This window comes from Lissotriton vulgaris, chromosome 1_2 (genome assembly GCF_964263255.1).
Source record: "Lissotriton vulgaris chromosome 1_2, aLisVul1.2, whole genome shotgun sequence".
In the NCBI taxonomy this organism is placed as follows: Eukaryota; Metazoa; Chordata; class Amphibia; order Caudata; family Salamandridae; genus Lissotriton; species Lissotriton vulgaris.
The window spans coordinates 80983340-81001660 of NC_141686.1; the positions used below are offsets into that span (position 1 = coordinate 80983340).

At 44.9% G+C, this 18321-nt stretch overlaps 1 protein-coding gene across 5 annotated transcripts in view; it reads left to right on the plus strand.

The window, feature by feature from the left end:
* The window catches only part of WNK1 (WNK lysine deficient protein kinase 1), a 1566458-nt gene that overhangs the window by 1314519 nt on the left and 233618 nt on the right, over positions 1-18321 (plus strand). For all 5 annotated transcript variants that reach the window (XM_086952842.1, XM_086952840.1, XM_086952841.1 and 2 more), the window contains one exon: positions 15764-15850. In XM_086952842.1, coding sequence (XP_086808968.1) covers positions 15764-15850 — 87 coding nt within the window. The remainder of the gene's footprint in view (positions 1-15763; positions 15851-18321) is intronic.

Below are 18321 nucleotides of genomic sequence, written 5' to 3' on the forward strand. Positions count from 1 at the left end.
ACTCGGACAAGTCGGACAATTTCTCTAAGCTACACTAGGCCAGTTATACGGTTTGGGGACCCTTAGACCACCCACAAAAGTTGCAAGTGACAGTTTCCCAAGTTATGATTGGTCAGGAGAGGTAATCTGGTCATTGTCACCTCCTAGAATTTCATGTTCACATCATTATTATTAAATTTTGCATACCCGCCCCTTGGGTTCACGTTCCCAGGCATAGGAATACAAAAGACAATACAAGTGCATAGCATATGGCAACAGTGTTTCTTCGGTCAAGGTAGAATTCAGCCTCCTGGAGAAGGGTTCCCAGGCGCATCGGGCCTCAGGAGCCAGCTGGCTTGTCTTAGCTTCTGCGCAGTGAGGTTTCTCCCATGTCACGTGACAGGGTTCAGAAGAGCTTCAAGTATGGCGTAGCTCCTGTTTTCCCCAGCCCCAGAGACGCGGTACATGAAAAGTAAGCGAGAACAAATTAAAATCACACGAAAAAATGATTACACTGTACACCATTAAAACTTCACTGCAATCCCTTACATTGTAATATCTATAGCATTAAAGTTTAGTGCAAAAAGACAGATAGGCTGAAGCAGCGGTTGCAAGCAGAGAGCGTGGTGAGAGACAAGCGGACATATTTGCATCAGTGCGCATGAGCAATACAATCCCTCCAAAATGCGAATGCGTCACATCACATGGGTATGACCGACGCATGCGCAGACTGGATTTCTGCGAAGCAGCCATTTCCATAGTGCAAGCATTGTTAGGATGAAAAGACACACAGGCAAGCCTCTCGGGGACACCCGCGTGTTGGGGAAAATGCTAAATAAACGACGGACGGTTGGATTAATATGATTATAAGATAGGCGAGGTTCATGAGTAAGAGCAAGTCGCTTTACGTGCGAATCCTTGCTCCATCAATTCCCTCTTTGATGATATTTACTATCATCACCACATTAAGGAAACAGATGCCAACCTTTCATTCTTCCATATCTTGCATCTCGATCTCAACAAACTTATTGTTGAGTTTTCTTTCAGCTTCTCTATGAGAGTGGTGATTCTTTGCCTTTTTGTAGATTTGATTCCTCAATTCCTCTAATTCTAACTCATCAATATTTCTCTTCACACCTCTCTTATTCTCAGTGTACTTCTTTTTACATTTTTGACATTTACAGCAGATGAATATGATCAGTGCAAACACACCTATTCCAACTATTGGCATCAGTATTTTCCACAGAAGATTTCTACCTAAGTTAGAAAACCAACTACCTATTGAGGAGAGACCTCCAGTCAGTCTCGTCCAGGCACTGTCAACCTCCAATGGTTTAAGTTCTTTTTCCAAATTAGTTATGTTCCTTACATATCCTTTAAGTTCGATACTTTTGTCAGGTATGTAGGTGCAACAATGTTGCGCCTTCAGCATTCTACAGACTCCGCCCTCTTTCGCCAATAAGGTGTCAAGAGCAAGGCGATTCTGCAAAACCATTGATCTGATCGCAACCATTTCAGTATTGACCAGCAGGAATCCAGCAGCAGTGTCAGTTGATAACCGATCCACTACTGTAGACAATTTGCAGATTCTATGAGTGTTCAGAACTACCCCGATTCCAGGTATCAGTGCACTAAAAATATCACCTATGATTTCCCCTACACTCTCACGTTTACTACGCACTAAGCCATTAGTGTCTTCATCGCTTCCAGCAGCGTTATTCACATGGTATATTTTCGGGAAAACAATGCCAAAGTAGCAGCTTCCATACCAGTGATCCGGTAATTTAAAATAAGCCTTGTTCCCACATATATAATAAATTCCGGGGAACACAGGTTCTGACCCATTTTTGAAACCCCAACCTCCAATTACCTTATAATTATGTTCACACTCGCTGGAACCAATGAATACATTGTTATAATATTCTGTCCTTTCTCTATGGAGACAAAGTTTTCCTTTCCGTTCAAAATCCAGCAACAAAGCAGGATTAGCTTCGCCTTGTGAGGTGTTGTCCATATGTTCTGCCCACCTAGGGACTTTGTCTTTCTCGTCATTTGCCTTTTTCTGAAACTTTTCCCTCCTTCTATCTGCCATTTTTATGAACATCTTTTCCTGCTCTTGCAAAGAACAGGTCAGATTAGCTTGTCTTGCTTCATTTAAGTCTGTCACCTATAGTCAGGAAATATTCTCCCATATAACAGGTTACCTCGCTCCTAACATGTACAAGATTCAGGTGTCCCCTAATAGGAAGTTCAGAAAAAATTACGTCAGCATTTGAATAGTAGTACTGTAAAGTGCTTCTATAAAACAAGCTAGCTAATATACTGCAGGAAATTCCATAGGTTAGGGGTAAGTGGTGATATGTCACACCTTCAGCTACAGAAGTGGGTAGCTTCATGCAGACATAACAATCTTCTATTTCCATAGCCTCTACATAGTGCACTAAAAGGTTAGCGAAAACATTTAAATGCGTCCGGTTTCTCATCTTGTGAAAATGTAGTCCACCCTCATCTGGTGCTTCTAATTTTGGTCGTGAGTGTCTTAGACTAACTGGGTTGTCACGTCGTTCTAAGCTTCGTTGTGTTTCTGCAGTCTGTACAACGTCTGCGTCTAACGTTTCAGGTTCAGTAGGGGACAAGTTAGGATCTTTACTTATCATAAAAGGTATAAAGACTGTTAGTCCTATCCACATCACTATTAACATAGCTACACTACATACGCATATTTTACAGCAAGTTTTACAACACCCAAATCTGGATCTTCCAGCTACGTCTGAATCAGACATTTTATCTTACAGGTGGCTTTTGCAACCCCTCTTTGTTTCTTTACACCAAAGGCTCACTCGGGTTTTTCTCAAGGAGGGTCTTCGTCTGAACTCCGATCAGTGATGGACTCTTCGTCACTTTTACCACTGTGGTGGGGGTCATCAATTTCTTCCAACACCAAGTATGTCCATTCAGGGCTCCGATACAGCCTGTTCTGTTTCTTTACTCTGTCGCTCTTTCTCAGCGACTTACCTCGGGCTGCTTTTCTTTCACTTTCAGCCCTCTTTCGGTCTTTCAGTTTTTCTTCGACTGTCTTTATTCGAAGTCTTAGTCTTTTGATGTATCGGGGTGCGCCTTTGTCTCTGTGACTTCCAGTGGTCGAGGAAACTTGGCCTTCCTCGTGTACTCTTTTTATTTCACTTCGTTGTGGCACTTCTGTATCGTCAGAGTCTATTTCCCTTCCTGTCTGACTAGTTCCAGGTCTTTCACCTATTTCTTCTGCCTGGTCCCTAAGCTGGCCCTGTTCAGGTTGGAGTTGTATTTGCTCTTTACTTTCTGGTGACTTGGTTTCTACTTCCTGAACATGTTCATCTATATCTATCTGTTCCTGTTCATGCACTCCGACCTCTTGATTTTCTTCTGCATGAACCTCAACTTTGACCACTATCTGTCCCTTTCCAGACTCCGGAGTTTCAGGTGGAGTGTCGATGTCTTGATCTGTCCCTACTTGGCCTGCTTCCTGATCAGGTGTGATGTGAGTCTCGCTGACCTGACCTTCATCCTCTAGTTCTGTCTCCCCTGGACTATCCCACTCACTGTCTAGGTAAGAATATTTCCTGGTTCGTATTGGATCAAGAACCTGGTCGTCGGCAGGGAACCACTCAACGTCTCGACTTGTGCTCGGCAGTTCTATGTCAGCTAGATCCGGACTCTCTTCGGGAGTCTCCTCAGCTGGGCTGCCTTCAGCTTCAGTCGCGTTTTCTCCTGTTACCCGCTTCGTGTGGCTGGCATGGATCCACTTCGGTACACCAGCACACTTTACAGCAGTCGTAGTGACGAGGATCACTTGTCTTGGCTTTCCCCACTTTGGTCCGAGGCAACTCTTCCGGGTGTGTTTCTTTAACACCACCCAATCTCCTGGTTGCAGTTTATGTGCTGGAGTCTTTGGCCAGTCGTCAGCTGTCTCTCCAATCTGGTGAGAGATAGAACGCACTTGGTCACCCAGCTGCTTGCAGTATTCTAGTATCAAATCATCAGAAATGCTTAGCAGTTTGTGTCCAGGTACCCATGCCTGTCGCATCACTCTCCCCATTAGCACTTCATGGGGGCTCAGGCCTGTTTTTCTGTTTGGAATACTTCTCAAACTCATCAGCACAAGGGGTAAAGCTTCTATCCAGTTCATTTTTGTGGAATCACACATTTTTGCCAGTCGGGATTTTAGTGTGCCATTTATCTGTTCAACTACCCCAGAAGCCTCTGGATGGTATGCACAGTGCAATCTTTGCTTCATCTTAAATGCCGCACAGAGTTCTTCTAGGATATCGTTGGCAAAATGCCCACCTTGGTCTGTTTCAATCGTCTCAGGAATTCCATACCTAGGTATCAACTCCCTGAGCAATAGTTTGGCTACAGTTTGGGCATCATTTTTCTTTGCTGGTTAGGCCTCCACCTACCGGGAAAACAGGCAAACTATGACCAGGACATATCTATATCCCTTACATCTGGGCATTGTTATAAAGTCCGCCTGCATCCTGACAAAGGGACCCACTGCCTTTCCAATGGTACTCTGTTGTCTTTCCTGCATTGAATTGCTGACACACTAGACACCTCTGGCAAAGCCTTTCCGCCTGGTTCCTGAACTTTGAATTATAGAACACTTTGTCAAACACACGACGCATTGCGTCCCTTCCCATATGTGTGGGTTCATGTATCATCCTGACCATGGGATCTATCAGGCTGTCTGGCAGCACAGGCACCCCAGTTGAGTTTACCACCACACCATCATTCCTCAATTTGCATTCATTCGCCCTCCATCTGCCTTTTTCTTCCCTGTCTGCTGCCTGCTGCAAGTCTCTCAATTCTTCCCACGTTGACACATTTTCAAACAACATCAGTTGGCAGCTGTTTCCACCCCATAACCCAATTTGGAGGGACATTTGGTGTCGGGCACAAAACTGGGCGATTTGGTCAGCGTATCTGTTTCCGGCTGTCACATCATCATTTCCGGATCTGTGAGCCGCACACTTGACCACAGCCAATTCTTTAGGCAATTGAATAGCTTCCAGCAAGTCGTGTACCACCTTTCCATTCCTGATAGGGGTACCTGAGGAAGTCATGAATTCTCTTTGTAACCACAATTGGCCGAAGTCATGAACAACCCCATAACAGTACTGGCTGTCGGTATATACAGTTATTCTCTTCTTCTTACCCCTCTTACATGCTCTGGTTAATGCGATGAGTTCTGCTACTTGTGCAGATTTCACTTCACATAGGTAAGATGCTTCCAGGGTGTGCGTCAATGTTACTACAGCATAGGCAGCACACAGACCTCCACTTTCATGTCTTAAACACGAGCCATCCACAAAGATTGTAAGATCTCCATCAAGTAAAGCTATTTCTCGGATGTCAGGACGGGGCTTGGTGCTGAATTCTGTTAAATCGATGCAGTTATGCTCCCCTTCATCCTCGGCTTCTACATCCAGAGGAACAGGTAACAGTGTAGCCGGGTTTAAGACATTGCACCGGGAAATTATTACATTTTCAGCACCAATCAAAATTCTCTCATACTTAGTCAGCCGACTAGGTGTGAGATACTGGGTCTTAGTTCTTGTCAGTAGAATTACAACAGAATGTGGAACATATACGGTGACAGGATGTCCCATGACAATATTCTCACTCTGTTCTAGACTGACGCAAGTAGCAGCTACTGCTTTCAGGCATCCAGGTAATCCAGCCGCCACCGGATCTAGGGTGGCCGAGAAATAGGCCACGGGACGCCTGACCAGCCCATGCTCCTGGGTCAGGACTGAGAGAGCACAATTTTCCCTCGTGTCACAGAACAGTTCAAAGTGCTTGGAATAATCAGGCATACCCAATGCAGGAGCGGTACATAGGCAATTTCGTAAAGTTACCCAAGCGGACATGCTTTCACTGTCCCAACTGACTGGGTCTTCTACTCCTTTCTTGGTCATTTTTATCAAAGGTTTTGCTAGAGCTGCGAATCCTACAATCCATTGCCTGCAGTACCCCACAACTCCCAGGAACATTCTCACCTCTTTCTGAGTTCGGGGTAGGTCCATTGCTTTAATTATTTTGATCCTCTCTGTAGTGACTTTTCTGATCCCTTTCTCTAGCTGGTGCCCCAGATACTTTACCGAGTTTTTACAGAACTGTAATTTGTCAGGCGATACTTTATGTCCTCCTTTCCCTAGGTGATTCAGCAAGGCTATGGTGTCTGTGACACAGTCAGTCTGAGTTTTAGATGCCACTAGCAGGTCATCTATGTACTGCACCAAAACAGACTCCCTTGGCAGTACTAGGGATTCAAGGCATTTCTTTAGGATCTGGTTGAAAATCGAGGGACTTTCAGTGTACCCTTGAGGGACACGATTCCAGACATAGATATGACTGTCAAATTCAAAACTAAAAAGGAACTTGCTTTCTGGATGCAATGGGATGGAAAAGAATGCATGGCACAGGTCAATGACAGTGAACCACTCCGCATTCCAGGGAATCTGATATAATATCACTGCAGGGTTGGGCACAATGGGACAGCAAGGTACAACAATTTGGTTTACCTTGCGTAGGTCCTGCACTACCCGGTACTTTCCACTGGGCTTTTTAATCCCAATGATGGGGGAGTTGCAGGGACTGCTCATTACTTCCTGTATGATGTCAGCTTCGAGCAACCTGTTAATTTCCATTGCGACTCCTGCTTTTACTTCTGCACTCATTTTGTACTGTCTTGTTCTGGGGTATACTGCATTTGTCTTTATTGCTATTTTAACTGGGTCCACGTTTGCCATTAAGCCTACATCTTTTCCCGTGAAATCCCATACCTCCGGTACCACTCTTAACTGGAGCTCTTCAGGTAAGTCTTCAACAGACAATGTTTTAATATCAGTGTCAGGTCTCACTAACATCAGTTTGTACAAGCCATCTTCATCGGGGGTCTGAATTTCGACACCTTTTGGTGTGCAAAAAATGGTGCAGTTCATTTTGCACAACAAATCACGTCCTAGCAGGTTCACAGGACTGGAATCACAGACCACAAATCTGTGCATTTCTTTAAAATTTCCTATGGAGATTTCCATGGGTTCAGTTACTGGAGTACTTATTATTTGATTTGAGACACCCACTACTTGGATTGCTTCTCCCGAGAGGGGTAGGTTAGGAACATCCACTGTTCTCACAGTGGACCGGGTAGCACCAGTGTCCAACAGAAAGGTGACGTCTTTTCCCTCAACCTTTCCTTCAATGTATGGTCCAGTCTGGTCTACCGGTAAGGAGGCGCCAAGCACGCACTCCTTATCCTCCCCCCTCAGGCCCCGTCAATCTTGTTCATCACAGAGGAAAGAATCGTTTAACAGGTACTGCGGAATTGCTGCATTTCTCTCATTTTCTCCTTCCCACACTTCTGCCCTCTCATTCTGCTGACCCTGATTCTTATAATTCTGTCTAGGAGCGCGAGGTACTGGAGGTAGCTTTACCTGTTGCTGGTTCTTCCTTGTCCCCTCTTTCGGCACCTGTGGATTTAAACCATTTATAGGGGCATTACCGGCCTGCAGGTGTGGACACTCGTCTCTCCAATGCCCTAACTGGCCGCACCCGTGGCAGGGAAACTTCTTCATAGCCTCTTCCCGACTCATTTTTGCCCGGGGCTTCCCTCCTCCCCCAGCATTGGCATTCTGGGCATTATTATTAGAATTCAATTTACTTAACTGTTTTTCTTGCTGTTCAGCCAATTTCACTTGTGCCCACATAACTTTTTCCTTGAGGGCTTTCTTTTTATTCTCGATTTCATCTTCGCAGTACTTTGCGTATTTAAGGACATCATCTATGGGCTTTCCCTGCCAACTTATTTTATTATCTCGAATCCATTGGGATATTTCAGGCCTTAATCCTAGCACAAATCTGTAACTGAAATGGGTCATGTCTTTCATGTCCACATTATCGATTCCACTGTAAGTTTTGAATACTTGCACCAACCTTTCATAAAACGAGTGGACAGTTTCATCGCGCTCTTGGGTAGTTCTATCTATCCGGGTCCAATCGGTTTCCTTTGCGGGCACCTTTTTCTTGAGGTATTGTATGACTTGATCATACTTCCTCATTACTTCAGGCGAGGGAGCTCCTGTTTTGTCGTCTCTTGCATATTCCTCACTAGGCCAATCAATCTCAATTTTGCAATCGGTCCACAAATCTACAGGCACCACAATGTCGAAAAACCCATCCAGGTCTTTCAGAAGACATTTCTGAACTTTTATGAAGCGTTCGACCTGTCTGTACCAATCAACCGGTTTTTCCCGCAATTTCGGGAAGTCATTAGTAAATGACACAATATCCTGTCGGGACCAGGGGACATGGACATATTTTCCCCCCGGGACCTCTCTCATGGGACACAATTTTTCTGCGGGGGTTACTTCTTTTAGTACGTTTTCTGAAGCCTGAGACTTGGCCCTACTGTCTTCCTTTTTCTTTGCCCACCGGGTTCTCCATTTCCCTACATCCCCCCACTTCTGTAAGAGTTTCAATAATTCTTTTATCTGGATCTGTTTTCCTACCACATTCAAGCTCTCTAAGTCTTTGTCCGAAAAATCTACTCTGTAGGGTTTCTGAAGGATTTTGGAGCGACTGACATCTATTCCCATTTCTGTGGCTGTGTCCATCAATCTCTCATGGAGCAATCTAGCGTTCCGGGTAAGGTTTTTACTGATGAACAGTAACTCCTCTTCGCTGAAGGAGTTTAATCGGTCTAATCCTACATTTCCAGCCATCATCTCCTCTATTTCTATTCTTAGTTTATAGATTTCTAATGGTTTGGGTTGGGGAGTGGTCTCTTTCTCCAACTCTTTGGTCCATCTGTCTAATTCTTCTGGAGATACTACTGTGGCACTCCTAACCCCAGACGTACTTTCAATCAGAACCTCTTTTGCCCTACTCTGACTTTTTGCCCCTTGCATGCTAGTTCTAGATTCCCTAATGGGCATATCCATCAGGACCACTGATTCGCACTCGCTTTCTTGATCATCATCTATGAGCACTTCTTTTCTGGGGGGTGGAATGCTAGGAGTTGGCATTATTGGGGAGATAACAGGAGGACGAGGACTAGCCATGCTATCCCTATAAATAGGAATAGCTGGGCCAATAGTTACTGGGATAGTCAGGGAATCTGGATGGGGATGTATCTGGGCTATGGTCCGGACTAAATCATCTTGCTGTCTGGCCAGGGCTTCCTTCTCTTGTTCTCGTAACGCCTTTTCTGCGGAATTGTCATGCAATACTTGGGGTACCAAGGGAGGGTAAATACTTGGGGCAGTCGGAGTAACCAACCGAGGTGGGCCTTCTCCAAACGGCTGATAGTTTGGGACCGTAGATCTAGGTCTGCAAAACCCATCCCCTTCACTGGTTTTACTATCCGTACCCGTTCCATCTGTCTCGCTATCCCTCCGACATCTGGGATATTTTGCAAACGGGTTTGGTGAACTTAAAGGCTCTGACTCTGCTACATAGGGAGGTGGGTTTTTCATCAACAAATCTTCTAGGTGCTCATCTTCTGAGTCCCCTACGGGCATTAAGTGATGGGTTTTTTCTTTACTTTTCCCTTTCCCTTGTTCTAATACCCCCATCATTGGAAACAATCGCTCCACCATCATGCTTTGTCTCCAATGTTTCATTTTCTGCTCTTTGGTTTCTCTATGGATCCTCGGATACCATTTGCTTACTCCCTTGTCCATCCGGGGTCTATCCCTTTCCAAAGCCTCAATTTCCCATTCTTCTAGGGCTTCGTACTGGGTTAATCTAGGTCTGGGGTGTAATTCATTCACGCGGGTCCTCAAGTTAAACAAGATTCTGCCATTAAATGTACCATCAATGGGAAATGCTAGAACTCCATCATCTGCAGTATACTTTGCCCAATTCTCTAGCCATACACAGGTATGATACCCCTTTTCAAACATCATGAAGGAAGCAGGAGTATTCGGTGGAGGGATGATCACACCCTCCCTCGTTCTAATGGGCTTGTCTGTTTTAAAAAAGTTCTTTACTTTATCGGCAAATGACATTTTTCTTTTTATTCCATACATCATGTGTGGTCTATCTCGTAAAATCTGTTCCTTGTAGAAGCCTGAGTTTTGTGGATTAGGTAAGAACTCAGGATACCACATATGCCTTTCCAGGCTCGCTTCTAACTCGGCCTGATTAATTTTGTTTACCTTTGTACTTCCAATGCTAGCGCGACTTTTATTTCCTTGACACCAATCAAAACTGTGAATACAAAAAAAAATCCTTGTCCAATGGGTGCGCGGCCTTTCGCGAGACCAGATCTCACGCTCCGGCACTCACCCCTCCCTTACAAATTCAGCTTCACTACACACCCGCTGTCTTGACCAATACCAGCGCGGCACGGAGTGACGTCAGAGCAGTCTTCCGACCGACTCCCTCCTTCACAAGGTAACGGAAACTTTTAACTTTTCCTAAAGCTATCAATTATACAGATGCAAAAAGATCCTAATTAGTGCTTCCAGGTATTCCTAACCCTGCACTAAAGACTCGAGACAAGTGACCTTGTCAGCTAACCGGATTCTGCTCACCGTTAGCTATATACTTCCCCGGGGATTCGGACTACACTGAACACTTACAAACAATTCTTTGTTAATACTACATATAACACTTATAGCAGCAATGCAAAATCATATACATATACATATAAATCCTTAAACATTTATGCAATATTTGAATCAAGGCAATAGAAAATTTAGCAGCACATTTTATTTTCACGGTTTGTTTATAAATTATCTCGTCTACCTATTTTAACTAGTCCTAACCATACCTCTGCTACCAGAAAATTACTGATAGAGCGCGCAGGTCACCCGGGTCACGGAGTTCACCAATTTTCCACGCACTGAGCCCAGGCGTGCATACAAACGACAATGTTTCTGCGTGAACCGGGTGAAATCCTTAGCACGCTACTATGAGTAATTCGGGGGGGGGGGGGTGACTTTGACACCACTGCTGTTCATGTACCTGACTTACCACAGGCACATTACTCCTGATGGATCAGGAGCTATCAGGGAATAGGCGACAAGATTCCTAGAGGAAATAAACTTTATAAACCAAATACATTTATCCACACTTTATACTGTAAAATGACCACAGACACCTGATGAGCTTTAAGGGTTTATCAAGAAATTTCAGAATGAATGTCAAGATAAGCCAAATACACAGTAACACATCAAGTGTTAAAATTAATGCCACAATGTAACTATGGATTAGGGCAAGTACCATTAGAATAATTGAGAACACTGCAAAGTAATAAGCTATTCACCGCAAATTTAAACTAGGGCAAGGGACATGAAACAGGACCTAAAAATGAGTACTTAAACTAGGCTAGTTATTCTATTCTTACTGAATTTCACTGCAATCATGCTAAGGGAAGGGGTAAAATGGAACATACTATTATAATATGACAATTTAATAATGTCCTACAGGTAGGGAGAGAAGTGGAACAATTCTAATAAACAATTGCATATAGGTTGCTTTCAAAGGGCGATAGGGCAATATCACAGGCAAGAGTGCTTTATTAGGAAGAGAAGAAAGAGAGATAGGAAGACGTAAACCCACAGTTTGATAATTACCTAGATAGGAATGAGGACTAACCCTGGCCACGGGTCAGTTTGGAAGACGGGGACAAGGACCCTCAAGGAATGGAATACCAGAATGCGAGCAGGTACAGCTCACAGATAGTCAGGACAGGATACCCCTCAGGTTTGGGTCAGGACTGGGCTCACCAAGGTACGACCAACACCCACAGCTTCGGATGCAACGCCTGCGTTACCCCTCTCTGCAAGTAATCCGCCAGTAACCCCGATTGGGTTTTCGAATTCCCCCAGCAAAATGCTTCGCCAGCACTTAGGACTATTTCCACCCCTAGGAGCTTGTGGAAAAATATGGACAGAGTGCTCCGCAGCACTCTAGATTGAGCACCTATAGAGTTCGTAGGGTCAGTGACAGGTCTGCTACTCGGACAAGTCGGACAATTTCTCTAAGCTACACTAGGCCAGTTATACGGTTTGGGGACCCTTAGACCACCCACAAATGTTGCAAGTGACAGTTTCCCACGTTATGATTGGTCAGGAGAGGTAATCTGGTCATTGTCACCTCCTAGAATTTCATGTTCACATCATTATTATTAAATTTTGCATACCCGCCCCTTGGGTTCACGTTCCCAGGCATAGGAATACAGAAGACAATACAAGTGCATAGCATATGGCAACAGTGTTTCTTCGGTCAAGGTAGAATTCAGCCTCCTGGAGAAGGGTTCCCAGGCGCATCGGGCCTCAGGAGCCAGCTGGCTTGTCTTAGCTTCTGCGCAGTGAGGTTTCTCCCATGTCACGTGACAGGGTTCAGAAGAGTTTCAAGTATGGCGTAGCTCCCGTTTTCCCCAGCCCCAGAGACGCAGTACATGAAAAGTAAGCGAGAACAAATTAAAATCACACGAAAAAATGATTACACTGTACACCATTAAAACTTCACTGCAATCCCTTACATTGTAATATCTATAGCATTAAAGTTTAGTGCAAAAAGACAGATAGGCTGAAGCAGCGGTTGCAAGCAGAGAGCGTGGTGAGAGACAAGCAGCCATATTTGCATCAGTGCGCATGAGCAATACAATCCCTCCAAAATGCGAGTGCGTCACATCACATGGGTATGACCGACGCATGCGCAGACTGGATTTCTGCGAAGCAGCCATTTCCATAGTGCAAGCATTGTTAGGATGAACAGACACACAGTCAAGCCTCTCGGGGACACCCGCGTGTTGGGGAAAATGCTAAATAAACGACGGACGGTTGGATTAATATGATTATAAGATAGGCGAGGTTCATGAGTAAGAACAAGTCGCTTTACGTGCGAATCCTTGCTCCATCAGCGTGACCTCACCAGTGTGCCCAGAAACCCTTACCAATCCTAACAATTCCCTTGCAACCCAAAATCGCATACCCAGCCTAAACACTTAAATGACTCTTGCCACCCAAAAACCCATACCCACCCTACAATTACCTTTGCCATCCAAAAACTCATACCCACCATAAACACTAAATTACCCGTCACCCTACACCCATACCCACCTGAAAAATTCCCTTGCAACCCAGAAACCCATACTCACCCTAAACCCTAAAATTATCCATGCCACCTAAAATCCCTTACCAACCATGTACCCTAAAATTACCCTTTCCACTCTAAATCCCATAACCACCCTAAATCCTAAAATGACCCATACCACCCAAAAACCCATACCCACCCTAAACCCTAAAATTACCCTAGCCACTTAATCATTGGATAGAACTCCTCCTAGTTTCCAGGTTCTGCTCCATTTTCCTCTCTATCTGATGTGGTCTTGATATCTGAACCTGTCTCAGAGCTGTCCTCCATTGCACGCTTTAGGGCCAGGGCAGCTGTCATCCACCCAGGCTCCAGCTCTGACTGTCTAAAATCTTCCTTCTGACATGCTTTGTCCTACATAGAAGGTAGAAGTATACTTATAAACAGTGGGTCGGTGTGTGCTTCAATGAGATATGCCGAAGTGGAAAAGTAAAACAGCACTTAGCTTCTTGATGCTGTGATCTGATGAACTCCGCTAAATAACTTCTCCAAAAACACAAAAAGAAACAAAAAAAAGTATCATTTTAACTTGCCACATACACAGTACCACAGAATATTTAATGACAGAAGGAATGGGCTCACTGCAGCCACTATTTATTTCTTTTGGTACCTCTGTGGAAATGTTTGCAGTAATAACAGGGAATTTATAGTAAAAACATGCCCATAACACATATCCACTCACTCCCTGATGTTATTGTGGATTAGGGCCAATCTGTTTTCCCTTGGGAGGATAAGACCAGATCGCATTCCCTGCCCCAGGGGAAATCCAACATCCTCTAAAAATATCGTCCTCGTCTCACCGCCCCACATCTGTCATATTGGCCTGCCCCCACAATATGTGGCTGCCATTTTTTTCCACCTGAGGATAAAGAACTAATCAATTAATAATACCCCCCCCCCCCCCCCCCCCCCCCAATTCAATAATCTTTGCCAAGCCCGTTGGGGGGCGGCACACATACTAGAAGGGCCGACCCCCTAGAGATATGTGCTCCATTTACTTTTCAAAAAATTAACAGCCCCGCCACCCACACGGGTTGGTCCCCCACAAATGAAGAAAATCTAATGTAGTGTAGTGGCTCCTGCTCTTGGTACATCCTTATTCAGAAATTTGTTGAGAAAGGCATTGTTGAAAGAAGGGTAAGAACACTCACCTGCTTCTTCCTCGCAGCGGTGCTTGGGTCGTAGATGGGCGTCGTAGATGGGCGAGTGAAGGGGTGGGAGCCAAAGCGGAAGGAATTCCGCTTCAGGCCCACCATTGGGAATGTAAAGAGGAATCCTCCAGATGCATGCAACCACCAATGCTTTCCACCCAAAACCGTAAGGCATCAGTTTCTTAATTAATAGAAAAGCAGACCCCGGCCTCTTCCAAGACCATCAAGGGGCTACCAGGATACGAGAAGAAAACTCAAGTAACATTTTAAATTAATAAAGCAAACTATTGAAAACTATCAATGTAGCTGCCCTGCTGCCATACTAACAAAGCAAACTAACACAATAAACAAAGCGGGTTAGGCCAAGCTCGATAGAAAGAAAAAAATAAAAACAAAGCTATAACGATGCTTTTACTAGCATGGTACTAGCTTCCGTAGCTGCTCATTAGATGGAGCATCGGCCAGACACAGTTGAGAAAGTAAGTTTGCTTGATGCCCTCCGTTTCTAAATCAGCTATCCTAGTGACGATTTTGGATATATCTTTCTGTCGGTCATATCTTTTTAGGAGGAAGTAGAGAGGATTTTAAGCAACCTACATATAGAGATTACTAACCCAACACATGTTCTACATTAATAGCCGTTTTACAATTGTAATCCATCCCCTCTCCCTTGAGTCAACTTTGTTTCAGCTAGCTACCACCACCTACATTTGCTCTCTACTTTCTTGTATCAGCAAAGAAAATTTCTAAGAAGTAGTTTGGCCGCAAATTGGGGTAAGTCTGCAGGTCCTCATTCAGACAGTACACAGTCCTACTTAGTTGCTTGTCAGTACTGAAGAGATGGGCATAAAATAGTTCACTCTCATGCCCTTCTGTTTTCTACTAATTCCTTAGATGATATTTTATTGTTGTTATGAATGGGCCATTATGCATAGTGGGCAGAGATATAACAAGGGCACATGCATCTGTTTTTCATATCCATATTTCTGACAGAAATTCTTGCTTATTGTTATAGTCTTATATATTAGTCTCATGCCTTCAGATTGCATTTCTGTGTCGGAGGTTTTAACTAACCACTGAAGAGTGGTCTTAACTCCACTGCTACATGCAAACAGTTTGATGTGTTACATTAGTGGTACCGCTGGCTTTTCCAGAATCTTCTCCAATAGACACTCTTTTAGTTCATTTGCCAGTGCGTGTGAAGGCTCCTGAGAAAAGTGCAACAGTGTATATCACCATTTTGAAAAATAGTACAAACAAAATAAATTAAAGTGGGAAATACACTGGAGGGTTCAGAGGGGGGGTCTGTAAAATGAAAAAAAGATCAATCCCAAAGTGAAAGCAGATCACCTGAATTATTTGGTTTCTTCCTAAATCAAATGCCTGCGCTGTTTTAATTTAGAGTCTTTGATTAGCTTTGAGGTGTGATTGTTTTAAATAGATGTAAAGTATCAAATGGTTAGTAATATATTTGCTTCTCTCTTCCTCAGTCCCAACAGCCACTCGAGGACCTTGATGCTCAGTTAAGAAGAACACTCAGCCCTGATAATGTTCCTCTCACTTCTGCACCAGTCTGTGTAAGTTGAGATGGATTGCAAAGGACTTGGGGTGATTATATGTTATGTTATGTTATAACAATTTATTATGCGCACAGCGACTCCAGCGAAGGAGCATCCCGGCGCAGAGATAGATACTTATAGATATATATTATAGATACTTGTTGTATAATGTTTTGGCTGCAGATACAAATGCTATGCATACTCGTGCCATCTAGTGTTGGGCCCGGACCTGCATGTTGTTTTTCTGTTTTCCTCAGAGTTTTATGGTTGACGTAATGCTTCGTATCTCCTCCTCGGGGCATTGCACATGTTCTGCAGTACCTTTATTAGATTTTTCTGCTATCTGGCTCAGACGGACAGCATCAGAGCTCTTCTGGTTTCAAAACCTAAGCAGCCTCCGGAGAAAAATAATAACCAACGTGATTTGAAGAAGAGTATCCAGCGCCTAACATCAACACCAGTTGAGAATGTCTGTCTCCAGGTGAAGGAGATGAAGAAAAAAAGTCAATTTCATAGGTGTGGGGCAAAATATGCTCTCGGACCCGTATCAAGTTTGTAACTTGTGCTTATCACTGAGCACAAACGAATGCACGGCGTGTAACCTGTTTAAAACAAAAATCCACTTTGGAATAGAAGAGATCAGCGCCTACCACACAATATGGAAATGGCAGCTGAGGGTCATTTCTTCCTCGACGAATCACAGAGCAAATAGGAGGTTCAAGTTCAAAAATTTATATAGCGCACTACTCACCCAGAGGGTCTCAAGGCGCTTGGGGGAGGGTGGGTGCATTACTTATCGAATAACCAGGTTTTTAGCTGCTTTCTGAAGGAGAGGTGGTTCTGTGTACGGCGGAGGTAAGTGGGGAGAGAATTCCAGGTCCTAGCCGCTAAGTAGGAGAAGGATCTTCCTCCCATGGTGGTTCTATGGATGCGCGGAACTGCGGCGAGGGCTTGATCGGATGATCGAAGCTGGCGGGTGGGTGTGTAGAAGGACAGTCGTGTGTTGAGGCATTCGGGTCCTAGGTCGTAGAGGGCCTTTTGGGTGAGGAGACGGAGCGTTATTCTCTTGTTGACGGGGAGCCATTGGAGGTCTTTCAGGTGACCGGAAATGTGAGCTTGACGGGGGATGTCCAGTATGAGTCTGGCTGAGGCGTTTTGGATGCGTTGGAGTTTTTTCTGTAGTTTGGCTGTGGTTCCGGCGTAAAGGGTATTTCCATAATCCAGTCGGCTAGTGACCAGTGCGTGGGTGACTGTCTTTCTTGTTTCGGTGGGGATCCAGCGGAAGATTTTTTTGAGCATGCGTAGGATGTTGAAGCATGAAGATGAGACAGCGTTGACTTGTTTGGTCATCGAGAGGGAGGAGTCTAGGAAGAAGCCCAGGTTACGTGCGTGATCTGTAGGTATGGGTGCTGTACCCAGGGCCGGTGGCCACCATGAGTCGTCCCAGGCAGAGGGGGATGATCCTAAGATGAGGACTTCCGTTTTGTCTGAGTTTAGTTTTAAACGGCTGTTCTTCATCCATTCGGCTACTTCTTTCATTCCTTCGTGTAGATTGGTTTTAGCTGTGCTTGGGTCTTTGGTGAGGGAGAGGATCAGCTGGGTGTCGTCTGCGTAGGAGATGATGTTGCGGTTGTGTTGACGCGCTATGGATGCGAGGGGACTCATGTAAACGTTGAAGAGGGTGGGACTGAGCGAGGATCCTTGTGGTACGCCGCAGATGACTTCGGTGGCCTCTGATTTGAATGAGGGGAGGCGGACTCTCTGGGTTCTTCCGGCGAGGAACGAGATGATCCAGTCCAAAGCTTTTCCTTGTATTCCGACGTTGCTGAGGCGTTGTATGAGGGTGCTATGACAGACTGTGTCGAAGGTGGCAGAGAGGTCAAGTAGGATGAGGGCAACTGTTTCTCCGTTGTCCAGTAGCGTTCGGATGTCGTCTGTAGCAGCGATGAGGGCGGTTTCAGTGCTGTGTTTGGCTCGGAAGCCCGACTGTGAGGGGTTGAGGGAATTGTTGGATTAGAGGAAGGCGGCGAGCTGACTATTGTCTGCTTTCTCAATGACTTTGGCCGGGAATGGGAGGAGTGAGATGGGGCGGTAGTTCTTAAGTTCAGAGGAGTCTGCTGTGGGTTTCTTCAGAAGGGCGCGGAGTTCGGCATGTTTCCAGCTTTCCTGGAAGGTAACGGAGTTGAAGGAATAGTTGATGACATCTCGGAGATGTGGTGCGATGATGGAGTCTTCTTTGTTGAAGATGTGGTGGGGACATGGGTCGGTTGGTGAACCTGAGTGGATGGAGTTCATCAGGCGGATGGTGTCTTCAGTAGTGATTGGGTTCCAGGCGCAAAGGTTGTGAGAGTGCTGTTTAGGTTCGGAGGTGGGTGGAGTGGACTGTTCTTTGGACTGGTTTTCTAAGCTGTTATGTATGTCGGCGATTGTGTTGTGGAAGAAAGAGGATAAGGAGTTGCAGAGGTCTTGGGAGGGGGTGATGTCGTTGG